Here is an 18,501-nt window from a genome sequence, read left to right on the forward strand (position 1 = left end):
GAAATGATAAACATTAATTTTCTCAATTACATGTAATTATGTATCCCAGTAAGCGTCGTGTTCCAATTCCGCATCGACAATTTCAAAAGATAATTAATTCATGCAATGTGTAAGGGAAGGTAATGATGACGTCATCAAGGGTTTGGGCAAGAGGTTTCCTCCAGCAGAAACGTTACCATTGTTTATGCCAGGATACACTTTAATGTTATAAAGTATTCCTCATTACGTATTGCTCTTCAAAGGGTTCCTTGATGGTGACCAATAGCAACGCCAGAAATAGTTTTGATAGCTTCCATCCAAGGGAAAACGGTGCACCTGTGCAAAGAGGAAGAACCATGAGCAAGATGTTTTAGCTAAACACATCTTTTGTAGTTTTTATTATTCGTTATCCCTTTAAAATGGGAAAATGCACAAGTCATGTGCATTAGCAATAATTTAACATTCATGATGTATGCATAGGGTGGCAGATGATGTCTTATACCAGCCCTAGCTATGTGATATAAAGTTTCTTCATTATCAATAGTATTTGATATGGTCACCCCAACACTGTGCTCCAACATGGCCGGTTAGTTTTTAATTCTAGAAGAGGTGAGCAGTAGAACACTTTAACATTTAACGATTCACATACAACTGTGCTTGCGGATAAATTTTCAACAATTGAGGGTTGAGCACGGGGAGGAAATACCGAAGAAACCAGAAGAATGTTGTTTTGTATCTTTTTACGGTGGCCCAGAAAATATGAAATAAAAGTAGACATTTCATATCGAAATTTCGTCTATTTTATCTAAGTATTTTTGGTTTCGATGATAATCGTTACCTTTGTAGTGATGCAGGCGGATGATTGTGTGTGTGGGTATACATGTGCGTTTGTTTTTCTATCTGACCGAGGACAAAAGAATTCCAGGTCCTCGATTGTGATTTCTAAAGAATCACCACGTCCTCGGAAGAATTTCTATTGTATGGGGTATTGTTAAGGTTAGGGTACGTGGATTTGAACAATGGAAAATACAATGGGGTACTCGGTTGGAATGTAAAACCAACATGTATGTGTGCGTGTGTGTGCATGTGTGTGTGTGTTTGTGACGCCTTGCTCATTGTTAACACGATATCTTAAGAAGAGAAGTTCGGACCGATCTAATGTTTGGTGTGTAGGAGTACCACATTAGGTAAAAGAAGTCTACGGTTGTGGGGGAGGTCAAAGGTAATTCGGTCACCAGGGGTCAAAGTTTTGAAACGTCACATGATATCTAAAGAAGGGAAGCTTGGAAAAACTGTTCATCTTCAAATGCCCTATTTTGTTTCGTGCTTTCGTTCATTTATTACAATATATCAGTTCCTGGGGATCGGCAGGAGAACCATTCAACGCTCACATTGTAATAACTAGCTTTATGTTGGTTTCTTCAACTTTCCAATTATTCTTTGTATGTGCAAGTGAAATGCCGGAGGTATACTCACTCAGCCCCTTTGCTAGAAATGTGATGTTATAATCTATCGTATCTCCCACCGACCAGCTTATTAGATAACATATGCGTTTGGCATAATCATATTACAAGTGTCTGTTTTTGTGCAACACTCTAGTGTGTATAGCAGGCATACCGATATCGACCTAGGCAAGGTTGCAATGACGATGGACAATTCATAACTGACATTCATTTGGAGCTGGTTTCCTACACAAACTTGCTTGAAATTCAAATTCAGTGAAAACAAACTGTTCCCTTTGGTTCAATGGTTCTATGTGAATTCTAAACGTTAAAGTTACTCAAAGTTGCTTACGGACAAGGAAGTACGCTATAGAGTACATTGTTTGAATGAACGTTTACTTGTGCCTATATACCGAAATTGTAGGATGATATTTGCAACTTATAATGAATTGCCTACTTGTTGTGTCCTTACGATGGCGCCCTTGTAGATTTGAAACGAGACTGATTTAGAGAGCGTACGTCGTAAATCATTTGTCTTTGCGTTTCCAGATCAAGATTGTGTGCATAGTAGGTGTGACGTTTGCAGCGCACCTGCTCGAGATTATTAATTATCATAATCTAAATTAAAGACATAGTTAAAGTCCCCTGCTATTATTAACACGTTCTGCAGTCTATCCCTGAGTAAGAGATGTAGATGCTCGAAATAAGGTTTCATCGCGGTAAGGGCCGTATAAAGAGACAAGTGAGAATGACGTGTTCAGAACCTTAATATCCAGAAGAATATGCCGGCCATTGTTGCCTGTGACAAGTTTATGAATTGAAAATTTCAGATAAGGATTTAAAAGCATGTAGACACCTCTATCAGTAGAGGTGCCATGACAAATACTTTCCCGTCACACTCGTTTATCCAGCAACTATCAACGTCATGAGTACTGTGGGTCTTGAATATGGTAAATGTCGCTTTTATCATTGTGTAAATAAGAAGAAACAAACCTTTCTTTCTTCTTTTTGTTTACTCTGCCTTAACCGTCTTACATTTTAAGGGCTTAAACGAAGTTCACCCATGCATGCATTGAAAAACAATGGTAGATATAGTTACGGTAATTCGTAGAATGACTATGAAGGTGATCGGGTGGGGGGGGGGGGGAGGTTGAGGTACGACAGATGACAAATTTACTGACAATTTGATGTAATTATTACACAATTAGAGATAGTGAGTTTGGTGAAAAGAATCAAGCAGAACAAAACAAAAAACAAAACCATCACGTGGTCAGAGTGGCTACACACGCTCGCTCTTAAAACAAAGGAGAAAAAAATACGGTCGAGGAGTTGTCTTAAAAAAAAAACAATAAATTTATAATTGCTTATGAGATTGATTTTTATTTTATCTCGTCAAGAAAGGTTTGTTAATGTCAGTTTTGCTCATGTTTTTTTTTGTTGTTCTTTATTTAGTGTAAAATTGAATATTTGCTGGCTACATCTAGAGATAGAAGATGTTTATTTATATGTTTCAGGGAAAAAATGTATGTTCATTACATCAAGATACAGCTTATATAAACTGTGCTGGCATATATATATATATATATATATATATATATATATATATATATATATCAGGCGCGTATCCAGGATTTTCTAACCCGGGGGGCGCGAATTACTATCTAAGCGGAGCGCCACCATCGGTTGGCGCGCAGCGTACAAGAAAATTTCTGGTTTTGATACCCCCCAGATCACCGGAAACGGCACTTCTCGGGCTTGAAATGACCAACCAGATGTACACTTTTGGCCTGAGAACCAAGTATTTCCTAATAGTTTTTTTTTTCCATCCATAACCTTTTTGAAGATTGTCAACCCGGAACACGTCATGTTCGACCTGATCGCATGTCCTGATGGTCTTTGCTTTTGTAGGTGATTCTACGTAGCGGCCCACAATACCCGTCAGCCCCACTTTTCAAGGTTTTAAGCCCCAAATTTGTTCAGAATTTGAAAATTCACATTTCTCGTGAATAAACTCACTTCGAAACATACCCATAATGTTGTACAAAATTTCATCTATGGACAGCCAATATAGAAAAACTACCTTCAACCCCTAACAGACCGGTCAAAATTGCACGAGTAGAGGGAAGTGTGATGCAGACTGTTGGTCAGAAATTTTCGAAACTTCAGACACAGTTAATTTATTGGTGTACAAATATTAAACCTCGCTTATAACGGCTATTATAAAACTTGGTTGAAGAAAATGAAAAATAACAGATATTTCCTTCAACCGAACACTACACACATAGGCGTAGGAGGCGCGGCGGCAGTGGCGGAGCTATGGGTATTGGTCAGGAGGGGCGAGAATGGTCTGTGGGGGCGCTTTCGACACTATCTAAGCGGAGCGCCACCACTGGTTGGCGCGTAGCGCACAGACAAATTTTGAGTAAAGATACTCCCTAGATCGCCGGAAATGACCCTTTCAGGGCCTGGCTAATTTGCAGATAAACGAAGAATAGGGTGTCATCGCCAAATTACACCAACAAAATGTGACAAATGTCAATAAGTAGATGAGAGCGCAATAAAATAGTCAATAATCTAGAATAAGTAAAAAGTGGTAAAGAGCTGAAAAAGGCGCCAGCAGTCCATTTGAGTCCGTCAGGGGGCGCATCCGCCCCTGACCGTATGGACGCTCCGCCACTGCGCGGCGGGGGTGCAGCCCCTAATTCGCTATTACTAATGTAAAAGAGAGTTTTGACATTATTGGACCTCCATGCTTTTTATACATCTACATGAGAAATGTCGTTGTTTACATTAGCATCCCGCGGTATACTGCGCAATTTGAACGGACCGTACGGTACATGATGGCATGCGATGTAATAACCGATGCTTGCTTATATGATATTGACATTGACACGTTGAACGCGCGCTCCGCGCGCGAAAATTTTTGGTTATTTTTTCAGGCAAGTCGGACAGTTTTGAGGATTTTCATCCTGGAAGGCAAATTATCTAAGCGTAGCGCCACCATAAGTTGGCGCGAAGCGTTAAAGAAAATTTTGGCCGAAAATGCCTCCCAGATCGCTGGAAATGACACTTCTCAGGCCTTGTAAGTTGCATCTAAGCACTTTCTATTTTGAAATTACTTAGCGATATCATTTAAAAAATGCTGAATGGGAGGGGGGGGCGGTCGCCCCCATCCCAAAATGCGTCATGTTCCCCGACGACACGGTCGAGTTCGAGACCAGCCACAGTTGGTTTCATAGCACAATTCTACACACGCGTTATGATAGACCATATATAGTATATATATACATCATTAGTGAGAGAGGAAAATGGAAACGTCAAAAAATGGAGTTGTCGGTGTAAGGGGTATGGTGAGGCACACTTTTACGAAATCATTGATCCGTCACTGGCTACCCTTCAGCGCTGTAATGATGTCACTGTTCCTATTTCTCTTCCCGGTGTCTTCGCGTTTTTTTTACTCCCTCCTTTTCTCCTTCTTCTCTCTTTCTTCTTTTTCTTTTCCCTTCCTTCCTCTCCTCCTCCTCTTTTTCCCCTCTTTTTTCCTTTTTTCTTCTCTTTTTTCTCTCCTCTTTTTCCTACCCGGGGGGCGCGCGCCCCCAACGCCCCCCCTGGATACGCACCTGTATATATATATATATATATATATATATATCAAAACAAAAAACAATTCCGCACTCTTAGTTCAAAACCTCAATTACATATAGCTTTCCCTAACTCGATATATATATATATATATATATATATATATATATATATAGCCTATACGTTTTTACATCACACAAGTTAATAATTTTTAATAAGCTATCAACCATGTTTGCTGTTTTTGAATTCTAAACTGTTTGCTAAATAAAACCCGGCGAAGGGAACTTAAGTGTTGTTACAGTATTTCTTAAGGATATTCACTATCTTCCAATAATGAAGAGAAGGCGACCCACGCAATATTTCCTTTCTAACATTAGTTGAGAACATGTGTTGGTGTAAGAGTGGTATTCTTTATTCACTTTAATTAAAGATACTTTTTAAGAAAAAGTCACCCAGGAAAGAACCTGGGCACGAAAACCAAACTACCAAACGACTGATCCGCTCTCAGCCCCAGTCCCCTTGCATCGGGACTGTGACTGTGTGATCATCGTCAGGTGTGTATCACCATTCCCTAAGGGAACAGATACTACACATGATCTTAGCCAAAAGGCCGAGAAGCGATTAAAGACAAATTATACATACATAGGCTATGCCATTTATATCAAATTTACTACTCCATTGGGTTTAGAAAATTAAACGACGTTTATTAAAAGTGAAATACAAACATGTACTCGCTCTGAACAAAGCACCATTATATCAACAACTGAATGGATCCTTTTTTATCGATGATGTAAGCTCATATTAATTTTCAAAGAATATTATAGTCAGGGGCGGATCCAGGATTTTGAGAAAGGGGGGCCGACATCCCCATGGTAGCACTTTAGGGATCTGCGTCCTGGGGAGGGGTCTAGGGGGAGGGGTTGTCCCCCTCCCCCTTGGAAATTTTTGGTTAATTGTGAGTGCTTAGATGCAAAATGGTGAAACATTTCGCCAAAAACTAGAAAAACCAGAAACGTTGCAGACACGCTTTTTTGTGCACATATTTTTTCTCGATAGACACATATTTAACAACGCTCAACAGTGCATGTACAATGGATACACTATTATTGTGTCGATTCGTTTTTTCTTTTGCGCGAAAATTATGACACCAGATTCACCCCAAGAAAAAACATAAAACAAGATATATTCAATGAGATAATTATAATATACTTATTAATGAAAGGGGGGTGTAGGCGGTTTTACACTATCTAACGCAACGTAGTCGCCAAGAACCTGAAGTATTTTTAAGGGAGGGCCCGATAATAAGCGGAAACGGATCACCGACCGAAAAAATATCGGAATTTGTGAACTATTTCTTGCTTCCTATTGTATTAAAACAAAGCACCTATGTGAAAGACACAAATCACATTCTGAAAATTGTGGAAGCCACCCCGTTACCAAAAGCAGTAGTACTTGCCACACTCGATGTCGTCGCCATGTATACCAATACTCCCCAAGAGGAGGCATTAGATATATGTCAAGAAGTCTATGAAAAGGCGGAAAAAAGCGAATATGGAATAAATAAAATATCTTCCATATCCATGCGCAAACTAATTGAACTTATTTTTAACAAGAAACTGTTTCGAGTTCAATAACCAATTCTATCTACAAAAGATCGGTTGCGCCATGGGTAGCCAAGCCTCTCCGGAAATCTGTGATATCGTCATGCATAGACTGGAAAACCAGATTTTACCGACAGATTTTAAAATCTTAAAATGGCTCCGCTATAGAGATGAAATTCTATTGCTTTACGACGGTTCACCTCAGGAACTTGAACAACTAGTAAACAGGTTGAATGAAATTCACCGCTTCTTAAAGTTTACGGTAGAAATATTACACACCGAGGTAACATACCTAGATTTGAAAATCTTCAAAGGTCCAAGGTTTGAAATCAATGGGTTATTAGACACCAAAGTCTACACCAAACCCACGGAAACCTTCCAATACCTAGACAGAAACTCTGCACACCCACTTGCCACTTTTAAAGGCTTCATTAAAGGGGAAGTCTTACGATACGCACGTCTATGTAACAATGAGACTGATTTCTTACAGAAAAAGAATGCGTTCACAGAGAAACTGTTACGCCGTAACTATAAGAAAGAGGAAATTGCCTCAGCCACGAAAGGCATAAAATTTGAAAACCGTGGGCAATACCTCACTACCAAACCTAAACAAAAGGAACCACAAATGGTGTTCAAGCTTACCTATACACCCCATATCAAAACCACGCATTTGAAAAATGTACTTTTGAAACATTGGCACTTAATCTCGCAACACGCGGACAGGGGCGTAGCGAAGGTTTTTGTTGTTGGGGGGGGGGGGGTGGAGGATTTGATTTGCCGACGGATCTGGAAGTGGTGACTGAAATGGGGGAGGGGTCTAAGGGGAGGGGGTGTCCCCCTCCCTTTTGAAAATTTTTAGTTTTGAAACGTCCTTAGATGCAATCTGGTGCATATTTTAAGTCAAATTTGGCACTGTAGAATTTCCATTTCGATATTATTTTTATGGCAGTCGGCAGAAGAAGAATTAATTGGGACCAATTATCGAACCGTGTTTTCTCTTTCACCGATCGTTGAAATAGTGAAACTTCGTGATGAAAATGTTCAGAAAACTTTCCGGTAATGAGAAATAACAACATTCATTGATATACAAGCGAGAAACGTTAAAAATTGTGTACAATTCGTGAGCCGTGTCCTTAAGTTTTCCACGGAGAACGAATGACATCTGCGATGACGTCATTCTGAACAGAGGATAATAACAACACGTTGTCACACGATAGCACGACTCATGGGCTGCGGCCTATACGGAAGCCTTTAATTCCATTTCTTTCACTGAGTTGCCGGCGATTCTGGCACTCGTCTAGCTGAGCCTGGCTACAGTAGCTATACTGACGGCCGTGACATTATCAGTTATTTGCCGAGAGGTTTTTAACTTGCAGGCGTCGGGTGATTGGATTGGTGAATGAGTTTATCAGATGAAGAACTGGAAAATCGAAATAACCGATAAAGAAGCTCCCGTTCTCCTTTTCTCTATTCAGCTTTCCTTCTTTCTTCCCCTTCCGCTCTCTTCACCTTTTTTCCTTTTGCCGACAGACCCAAAATTTGCCGACAGCGACCAAAATATTGGGGGGCGGGGTGTGACACCCCCCACACCCTCCCCCGCTCGCTACGCCCCTGCACGCGGAATTATCCAAACTGTTTCCAAAAGAACCGATTCTAGCCTACAAAAGGGCCCAAAATCTCAAAGATTTACTTGTTAACTCAAGGTTTCATACTAACGAAGAATCAGCTGACTCTCAAGGTTCACACGAAGCTCTTTTAGATGCTCTTATAGCTGCACTATGAGTCCATAAAAACTCGTGCACAGAAAATAGATGCATTTTGAGAACGAGACGCCCAGGGCGAATATAAAATATTCAAAAGCTACTACTGATGAAGCTCCTCCTATAAAGTTTGAGAGCAGAAACCGGTCTAGTTAGTCATAAGAACCTACACTAGTCTCTCCTACTATTAACAGTACACTCAATTCACCTAATAGGTGCAATTATGTTTCACCACGAGGAGCATGCTATAAGTTCATGTTCCTCGGGCCCTCCCTTAAAAATACTTCAGGTTCTTGGCGACTACGTTGCGTTAGATAGTGTAAAACCGCCTACACCCCCTTTCATTCAGATAATTATGATATACTTGCTAACTGTGCATTGATTTTCCCTGACAGTAATAGTCAGCACTTATAGTACTGAGCCGTATCTAATTAATACGTGATGTCGCGTAGGCCTGATAATTGCCTTAGTTTCAAATTTGGAATGAAAACGATCGCGTTTCAGGGAAGAGCAGCTGGATATATATTAGGCTTTTCTTTCACCAAGTTATGCCTATTAGGAATTTGAAGTACTCCCACATAAAAAAAACGCAACTGATTTCCAAAAAGGGGGGGCCGGGGCCGGGTCGGCCCCCCCCCCCTGGATCCGCCCCTGATAGTGCAGTTGCTTTGCTCAGCTTCGCTGGTACCATTTATTGCACCCAATTGAGATCAAGTAAAAATATCGATTTTTGAAACGTAGGTTCAATGTCGGATTTATCGTGTCATAAATGTATTCACTGATGAATAAATGAAGTTCTTTACCTTGAACAGACAAAGAGTAAGTTTCGCCTCATTATAGACAAAGCTATCACAGTAAACATTAAATCGGTGTAACAGCTCACTCTTAATGTCGTAAATACTTTGGGCAGCTATTATGTCGGTAATTGTCATTTAAGATATGACGCATCCGTTAGGCTCAATGAAACAATGATTTAATTAAACTATGATATTGCGAGAGAGATACATGCAAGCCACAAAAATCCAGATCCTGATTGACAACATATCAAATAAGATGTTCTCCTACTGCTTTTGGGCACTTTTCCTGAATGAGAACATCTGAGCAATTGATATGGACACCTAATAAGTGCACGTTACCATATGTTGTACGGGGTTGTTATCTCTCCGGTTATTAGCGTATAAGCTTCAAGTGACCATTGGTAAGGTAACTAGCGATGGCGGGATGACTGGTGATTTGTTTACCTTTATCGCATTAAACACGGCGGTGTTCACGTTACTTATCCTTCACTGGTCAATGTCCATGGGAAGACACTGAAGACCTATAGTGACATGGTGCTATGATTAAGCGTGTAATAGTGGATCGGAACTAGACAAAGTATTGAACCGCCTGGGCTTTGATATCCATTCATAGAAAACGTATGTCATGACTGATCTCACACGATTATCGACCCATCATAGCAATAAGTATGCTCCTGAATTTAAAGTAGAGAGTATTTTTAACAGAGGTCATACTTGAATTAAAAATAACACATAAAGGACATGTAAGGAATTTGACAGAACAATAACAATGTAACTGGCATATACATTTAAACTCTATATTATAAATGCATAGTTCACAGCCGCTTAGTGACTTGTTGTTGTTATTAAACAGCAACACCAAAGTACTTTAGACTAAACAAACGAAAGGACACGACAGGAGAGAACAAACACAAAACAAAAGCACGGCTGTTACCAAACTGTAATTAATCGGGACCACCAAGATAACTATAGGGAGTACCGACATCTGAAGCTTAAAACATTAGCATATAACCTGTACCAAACGCATGGTTCTTACTTCCATTTTTTTTCTTGTTGAAAATAGAATGACGTAACTTTCACAACATTATATTATCTGCTGAACCTTTCAATGTGATTCTTTCCATACACAAAATTATATTCCCATCGACAATGTTACCACCAGAACTCTTATTGTAATCTGTTGAAATCTGCTGGTAATCAGTTGAAATTTTTACCTCATATAGTAAATGAGACTATAGTTACTGTGTACAGCAAATTGTTACATTGTTTTGTCAGTGAAAAAGCATCAAGCATCGTTGTATCTCCATAGAGGTCTACAAAGTATTATTAACTTAATGCAGCGATCTGAACAAAATAAGATCTCTAAAACATTTTGAAAATTCTCCATGTATATTAAATAGCGGTTAGTTTCATAAATATGTATTGTTTTGTATAACATTCGCTTCATTCCTGTAAAGATATTTTAATAAAGAAAATTCTGAAACGTAACTTGGACGTCAAAGAAGGTTATTGTGCTTACTACCATTCCTACATGAAAGTCTTATCAAATCGTGATTATTTTAACCAATTAACTGAAAGTTACTTATTGCAAGATACCCCACAATATACACACCGTCCAAAAAAGTAGGCATAATTTATGCAATTAAGCACAAAATTTAGCATAATCAAATTAATTTTTGAAGACTGAAAGTATAGTGCAAACTCAAGATAGAAATATATATCCACAATTACTGTGTTGTGTTAGTTGAAACAGTCATAGCACTACTTTTTAACACATGTCATGTGATTTCCAAAGCCTATAACCATGTCTTGGACCAATTTGTTATTCTACATTATGTTGGTTTACTGATATTTGTTTAATAAGAATGAATTTGAAAGCTTAAAAAAAAAATGGTTTTTCATTAAAAAAGTGTAATTACACTTCTCAGTCAGTTCTCTATTAACGATTTGCTTCAATTTATTTTATCATTAATATATCTGCAGTAAGGTAATTAATAACCATTCTCTCAGTTTTCACTGATATATGTTAAACATTCAAGCTCTCTTTTTGTACTTTTCGAATCCATAAAGAGCCTATCTAGTAACAATAGCGCGTTTGCTTTAGCTGGAAATAATTGAAGGGTTATCACGCAAAGCCAATAAAATGAACTTACTGAATAGAACGAGAGACGCTACACGCCAAGCTTTATCTCTGGTAAAGTAAACGTTACATATTGCTGGAAGCGTGATTAATTGTCTTATTCTAAAGAAAAAAACTAAATGTAAACCTAAGTGACAAAGCTGATTTACTGTCGATGACGTAATTACAATATCGCACTCTTATATTGATAATTAGTCACTTCGTCTAATCAGCTTTATAGTAATACATGTATATATTTGCTGAGAACAAAGCTATACGTAGTCTACTTTAAAGACATCACAGCAGCCAATTCAGTCTTTCAAAGCCTAACGTAGAACATCAATGACAAGTAGAACGGTCAACCTAGATCACAATGAAGAGAAAGAAATTGTTTCAGCTTTTCTATTTAGCAATAATCATCATCGATATGATGGAAGCCGGAAATAAGTATCGATTTGTCATGATACTAAAAATTGTATATTCCAGTTTCTTTCTATTTACCATAAACAAAATAACGATATGATTAGACTTTTTAAGTCTCCCGTGGGGGTTGTCAGGCTGTCTTGGTTGAGGGATTTGAACATACATAAAGTACATCCTGTTCTGTTTGAAATTTCGTTTCTATTCGATTAACTATGTAGACTTCCACTTCTCTAAATCACATCATTCTTAGACATACTGCAGCAGGTTTGAAGTTCTTCTAATGGCTTATTTTAGTAACCTTGTGAAACAAGAGCAACGTGAGCAAGGCAACTTTCACAACATTTCGCAAATTACGAGCAAGGATTCTCCACTTTTGTGGGACCTCAAGCTGCTTGAATATCAACATAATTACCCTTACCTATTCGTATATCCGTCTAGAATACAGACAATTGATTGGAAAATGTAAACTATCGGCGGGTTATCTATATTTTACTAACTTCTGTATGTTCATCTAGTTTTTTGTTGTTGGTGATATTAGAGTCACACCAGTTGATTTCTAGAAATATGCTGTGTTTACAGTTTCTAGGGCTATTGATATATGACCAATTAAATTTCGTTTAAAAAAGTCAACCTTATGCCTTTCTTCAAACGTTTGAAGACGTTTAAATACCCAAGTCTTGGTTTAATTTGCGCAGTCGTTACACAGTACATTATTTGTTATGGACTGACTGATTACGGAATACGTTTCATCAGATGAAGTTCTAGATGTTTGTACTACGGAAATAATATCACACAACTGACTAATGGATTAGTTATCTAAAGTTACGCCACATAACTGGCCATCATACCCAGAAACGTTTCTTCTCTCTTAGTATACAGTCAACTAGTTCAATATACAAAGAAGCACATCTGGACTGGAATTTGCAGTACGTGGACTGCTGCCAAATGCATTGTTTAATGTTATTGACGATTTCAATATTGGTTATGTATACCATCCGAATTTAAAATTTACTTCATATTTGCTTCTTTTGTAAAGAATTCCATGTTCTGCTTTGTGCTTGCACATGTAGCTGCTTTTGATGTTTCTTCATTTTTCGTATTCATAGGGTTGTGTGATTTTGCTTCGAAATTTCCATGTAAAGTAAGTCACTGTTTACCTTCGCCTTGTAAAAGTAAGTAAAAAAAACAGAAAAACAGAATGTTGACAAACTATGGTTTATATTATAAGAAGTTTAACATGACACAAAGTTGATGTATTTCCTTTCACTGTGTTGCAAGTTGTTTTCAACGTCTTCCTATAGCTCGTTTAATTTTCATTTCAACCAAAAGTACTGGTACCAAATTCCATTGCTTTAGAGACAGCACTTAATATCGGTATTTGTTGGTTCGTTATTATATCTTCATGATCTGCGTGCATAATAATATAAAATATTATTATATAAAAAATTTCTGAGACCAAAGACATGTCATCCTCCTCACTTCAATTTGAAAATATTCTTTCATTTCATGATCTTTTTTTTTTAAAACAAGGTCTTGATTTGGAAAAATAAAGTATAGGTCTATAAGATATCGTCTCTTAGAACAGGCTTGTAATTTTTTTTACAATATTCGCATTATTTACAATATTCTGTCTATAAAGACAGCCACTTCAAACATCCTCTTCTCTTCCTTTTTGGTCTGTTAAGATAACATCATGTTAATTTATTTCTGTCGTTAATGACCACAAAATTTGCCACTATCTTAAATCACTTTAATATGAAAACTGAAAACTGTAGTGCAAACTAACCAGAGAGAGGGTTTAATTCAACAATATTCTCTTTCCATTTAATTGAACGCACTTTACAGCATTTATGTTAATACAAAATTGTCACTAAACATCCTTCCTATCCTTTTTTTCAGGTGAGGCAATGCAAGAAACAAAGGAACCAAATAATGCAATGGCCACTGAACCACAAAGCACGACTCCAGGTAAGTCCCGTAGCATAACACTCATTGAAATAACATCATGTAAAAATATAAGAAATCATTTTAATTATGCAATTGTTTGCGATTGTTATGACTTAGTTCCTGTTATGTAGTGAGAGGTTCATGACTAAAAGAAGAGATTATTAAATTATGATACACGGACATATTATTTTATTATTATCTGGTCCATGGGGAATACGTTAACAATTTAGCTGATAATTTATTTGTGTTGTTAATGATATTCTTATTTTCCACCATCTCATGCCACTTTCTTACGAAAACAAGATAAGTTTATAGTCTAAACTGTCGTGCAAACAACCAAAAAGAGGGCTTAAATAAAGAGAATTCTATTTCCATTTAATTGAACCCACTTCACAGCATTTATATTAATACAAAATTGTCACTAAATATCCTTCCTATCCTGTAAAGGTAAGACAATGCAAGATACCAAACAACCAACTACTGCAGTCACTTCTGAACCACAAAGCACGACTCTACGTAAGTCACGTAGTATGTCAATAATATCATGTAATTATATATGTGACCAGTTTTATTATGCATTAATTTGCACTATGATTTATTACCATGCTTTCTTTAAAGTTGCAATTAGCTTTCCGCCGTTTAGTTCATATTAAGATGTTACTACATGGAAACATTTAAAAAAAAATCATGAGATTTCAATGCTAAACTGCTCTTATCTCCATGCAGGTTCTTTGATGTATACGTGTCCTCCGAACATGATCTATGGAAACTGCACTTGTGAAGCAACATGTGAAGATCCCAAAGGAGAGTCTGCTTGTAACAGTACCTGTTTAGCTAGTAAGGGCTGTATCTGCAAAGCTGGATTAATGCTAAATGGAAGTGACTGTATCAGTGCGAGTAGATGCAGCTGTTTCGTTGCAGATGTCAACTTGGTTATATCGGTGAGCTATTGTGACATCTATTTAAATGTCAGCTGACAATTGAAAGATTTTCCCTTTAAATGGATATTTGATCACATCATTTAATTAATCTTACGACATTTGTGTTAAGGCTTCCAATGTATAGATTACATTTCATCTGTTTTAGAATGGAGAAACATACGTTAACGAAAACTGCACCCAGAAGTGTTCCTGTAGCAATAACCGATTGATCTGTGAGGATGACTACAACTGTAGTATAAATGCTGTGTGTGATGTCAAGAATGAAGTACGACAGTGTTATTGTAATGAAGGATATGAAGGTGAAGGTGAAATTTGTGAATCCTTGTATACAGACTGCCAGGATGTATACACTCTTAAAATTGTTGGGCAAATTATTGCCCAACCTGGGCAATTATTTACACAACCGTTGGGTCCGTATGCCTCCTGGTTGATATTGGGCAAGAAAGTGCCCAACTAAGTTGGTTAATGATTTTGCCCAGCAAACGGTTAAATAAATACCCAACACCTTTGCCCAACGCCTTTACCCAACAATGTTGGTCAGCGATTTGCCCAATGGTTGTGTAAAACCTTTTACCAATGGATTTTTCTTTACCCAATGATTCTTGCCCAACAGCTAGTTAAAAATAATAGTGGTTGGTTAACTAATACAATACCAACATTGGATTGTAACATTTTTCATACAACTGGGTTTATTTAATAGGTTATAAAGCTTAAACAGAGAATGATAAAGAACAAACAAGTATTACATGTTTTTCATACTTTTATTTTTCTGGTCTTAGCCGACTTCAGATTGTTCCTCCAGTATGAATTCTCACAGCATTCAGTGCTTGACTTCTATTTACCTGGTTAAATGATCTGTGACTTCCATCCAAAGCAATAATTTCATAAACTCACAATGGGGATAAACACATATCAACAATATTAAAGCTGAAAATATTAGCTATCCATATTTTGCCATTGTTTACTATATTCAGTTCTTGAAATGTGTTGACCACAGAAGACCTCCTGTATGTTGACATCAACTGCACAAGGTACAGGTGCAACACACAATCATGTACAGCTTAATGTTGGTCTCTTTCAAGCAATTCTGGTCTTAATAAGTGAATATAATATCACTGATAATTTCCAACATATAGTCAATTGAAGCTAACCATTTTATGTTTTAAACAAGGACACACAAACCGAAAAATATTGATACACCATTGTATCTGCAATTGCTTTAACAAGGAGCCAAGGCATATTTTGCTAACATTTTGATTATGCTTAGATGATTGATGAACTGTAAAATTTAAACATCTTTTCAAACAAAAGCCAAATGGTTACACATCCCACATTGATTCTACATACTAGAAATAAAAGCAGCTTCAAGATCACAATTATAAGTGATCATAGGGACACTGCTGGCACCTGATCTGTTAAACACACAAAATTAAATGTTTGTTTGATATACCAACCCTGCCTCAACCTTTCACAACTGTATACAATAACAAATCTACCCCCACCCCCCCCCCCCCCAAAAAAAATACAGATTTTTTGTAGGTACAGTTTGCCAAGGCAAACAGTTACTATTTCCCTTTAATATGTAAATATATATGAAACTAAAGCAACCTGTGAACATGTCAGGTTAATACCGAGAAACCATTTGAAAAGTTTGTTGCAAGACACTTTGACCCTTAAACACTTCTGCTTGCTACGAAAGCTCCAAAGGCACTCAGTGAACGACTTTTGATAAAACCAAGTTCATATACCTCAGCATGGAAAACCTCCCAAACCCCCTTACATTGAGTTTGGAACTTAATGTCCAACACATAATGACTTTAAAACAAATAGTCTACTGCCGTTAGGAGTGAGGACTGCATTATTGGATGTCTCTCAATTATCACAAAAAAATGCTGAGGGGAACCTTTGCTCTCTCCTAAGCACAGAATGAATGGCTGTGGTCGCTCATCCTTCGATATTGTCTTGCAGTAGTCCTCTAACACTTGTCACCGACTGCAAATTAAAGAAAATAAACTCCTCGAGTTGCAAATAAAATGTAACAAAAACAGGTGGATAGACAGAGTTTTAAGACTTCTGAACAATGCTATGATACTGTGGACCAGTATAATTAAAAGAAAAAACAGGTCAGGAAAGTCAACATAGTTATCTTGACAAGGTTTTGAAAGTGTAACGCCCACCCCATTAATGTCAAATGACCTTTCCCTTGCACTATCAAGTACCGGATCACTTCATTGTTATGACCAGGGTTTACATACCGACGATGAAATTTATTGAACCTTCCCCCATTTCATCACTAGTGTAATTTAAAAAAAATGCCCTGGTGGCTTCTAATGACCTCTGACCTCTACTATAATCAATGGGTTCATGTACTCATGTTGGCAAACCTATATGCATCACATATGAGATTCATCTAACTTTCACTCTTTAATTTAGCATATTTACAAGGTTTTAAGTGTTTGGCCCTTGTTAACCTCAAATGACCTTTGACCACTAGCACAATAAGTAGCATTCTTCTGCTCACTATAAACAACAACACACCAAGTTTATGAGGTTAAACAAACTTTCAGCTGAGCTGGTATGAACCAAAAGGTACTTTTTAAGAAAAAGTCACCCAGGAAAGAACCTGGGCACGAAAACCAAACTACCAAACGACTGATCCGCTCTCAGCCCCAGTCCCCTTGCATCGGGACTGTGACTGTGTGATCATCGTCAGGTGTGTATCACCATTCCCGAAGGGAACAGATACTACACATGATCTTAGCCAAAAGGCCGAGAAGCGAAAGGAACCAAAAGGTGTACCACCAAAAGAATACCAAAAAAAATATATAATTAATGATTTTGCTTACTGGCTGATCGTCTATGGATGCTTGAAGGCAACTAGTCACCGTAGTAGATCCGCTCGTCTTTGCCCGTCCTCGAAAAAGCAATGGCAACAGCAAGAAAGCTAAGTTCTTCTTTTCATCTGTAAAAGAGATTAAGGCAAGAAATGAGAATGCTTGCAGGTATAAACGACAAAAACATTAATAAGGCAAACTATAGTCTGACCATATAAAACTTCAAGGACTGAGGATAAAATTCAAGGGATCTACACCGCCCTAAATGTGCTCCACAATTTTATGCTCATACACATTAATAACAGCAACATGAAAGTTAATGTGGCATGTGTACTCATAGGGGACCTACACATTTGTATTAGAAGACTTAATTACCTACCCTACACACTAATTTCAAGCCAAATTTTATAAGATTTTGAAGGAAAAAAATGAAAAAGCCCATATGTATATAAAATGGAAAACGGTGGAGGATGGACCGTAAGTCTTTATAGAACAACATGAATGTTTCAACTGTGTATATGTGAGGTATAATGATTTAGTCTATAACAGACGCTAATGGAAGTACAAGTTTCGGTTTTCAGTTTTGTTGCACTTTTATAATTCCTTACCGGGGATTGAGTATAACTTAAAATACTTTAGTAGATGAAAAGGATGACAATCCTAAAAATTGCCCACCCCCTAAAGAAAGAAAGGAAGTCCTACGTTCTTTATACTGAAATAATATTTGTTAAATATATATTCGTTCGGTATTTCGTTACTCCCTGTTAGTATGAATCAACTGCTCGCCCATCATAACCTTTCATTATTTTGACCCGCTATCCTCTCAGGTGTTTCAACGTCGTACTGATGGCTTTACTAGTTTTTATCAAAACTGGACTGCGTATAAAGAAGGGTTCGGTGACAGCAGGAACTTATGGCTAGGAAATGAAAAGCTCCATTACTTGACGAACCAGAGAAACTACAAGCTTCGCTTTGACATCACTACTTCTAGTGGATCGGCTTTATATGCTGAATATACAGAGTTTCAAATACAGTCTGAAAGCAACTACTACACAATGAATAAACTGGGCAGGAGC

The 18,501-nt window shown here is 37.6% G+C and overlaps 1 protein-coding gene, 1 long non-coding RNA gene and 2 pseudogenes across 2 annotated transcripts in view; 1 reads left to right on the top strand and 3 right to left on the bottom strand.

Annotated features, from left to right (window-relative positions):
* Positions 1-5,412: 5,412 nt before the first annotated feature.
* Positions 5,413-5,625, bottom strand: LOC139974604 (U2 spliceosomal RNA; annotated as a pseudogene).
* A 5,737-nt stretch (positions 5,626-11,362) lies between these two features.
* The window catches only part of LOC139973712 (uncharacterized), a 51,480-nt gene continuing 44,341 nt past the window's right edge, over positions 11,363-18,501 (top strand). The window contains exons 1-3 of the mRNA XM_071980558.1: positions 11,363-11,723; positions 12,810-12,875; positions 13,603-13,671. Coding sequence (XP_071836659.1) covers positions 11,654-11,723; positions 12,810-12,875; positions 13,603-13,671 — 205 coding nt within the window. The 5' untranslated portion in view covers positions 11,363-11,653. The remainder of the gene's footprint in view (positions 11,724-12,809; positions 12,876-13,602; positions 13,672-18,501) is intronic.
* LOC139973713 (uncharacterized) lies at positions 15,160-17,792 on the bottom strand. The gene is made up of 2 exons (XR_011795299.1): positions 17,438-17,792; positions 15,160-16,583 (listed from the first exon to the last, which is right to left on the bottom strand). It is a non-coding gene; the product is annotated as an uncharacterized lncRNA (long non-coding RNA).
* LOC139974598 (U2 spliceosomal RNA) lies at positions 17,157-17,372 on the bottom strand (annotated as a pseudogene).

This window comes from Apostichopus japonicus, chromosome 9, assembly GCF_037975245.1.
Source record: "Apostichopus japonicus isolate 1M-3 chromosome 9, ASM3797524v1, whole genome shotgun sequence".
Classification (NCBI taxonomy): domain Eukaryota; kingdom Metazoa; phylum Echinodermata; class Holothuroidea; order Aspidochirotida; family Stichopodidae; genus Apostichopus; species Apostichopus japonicus.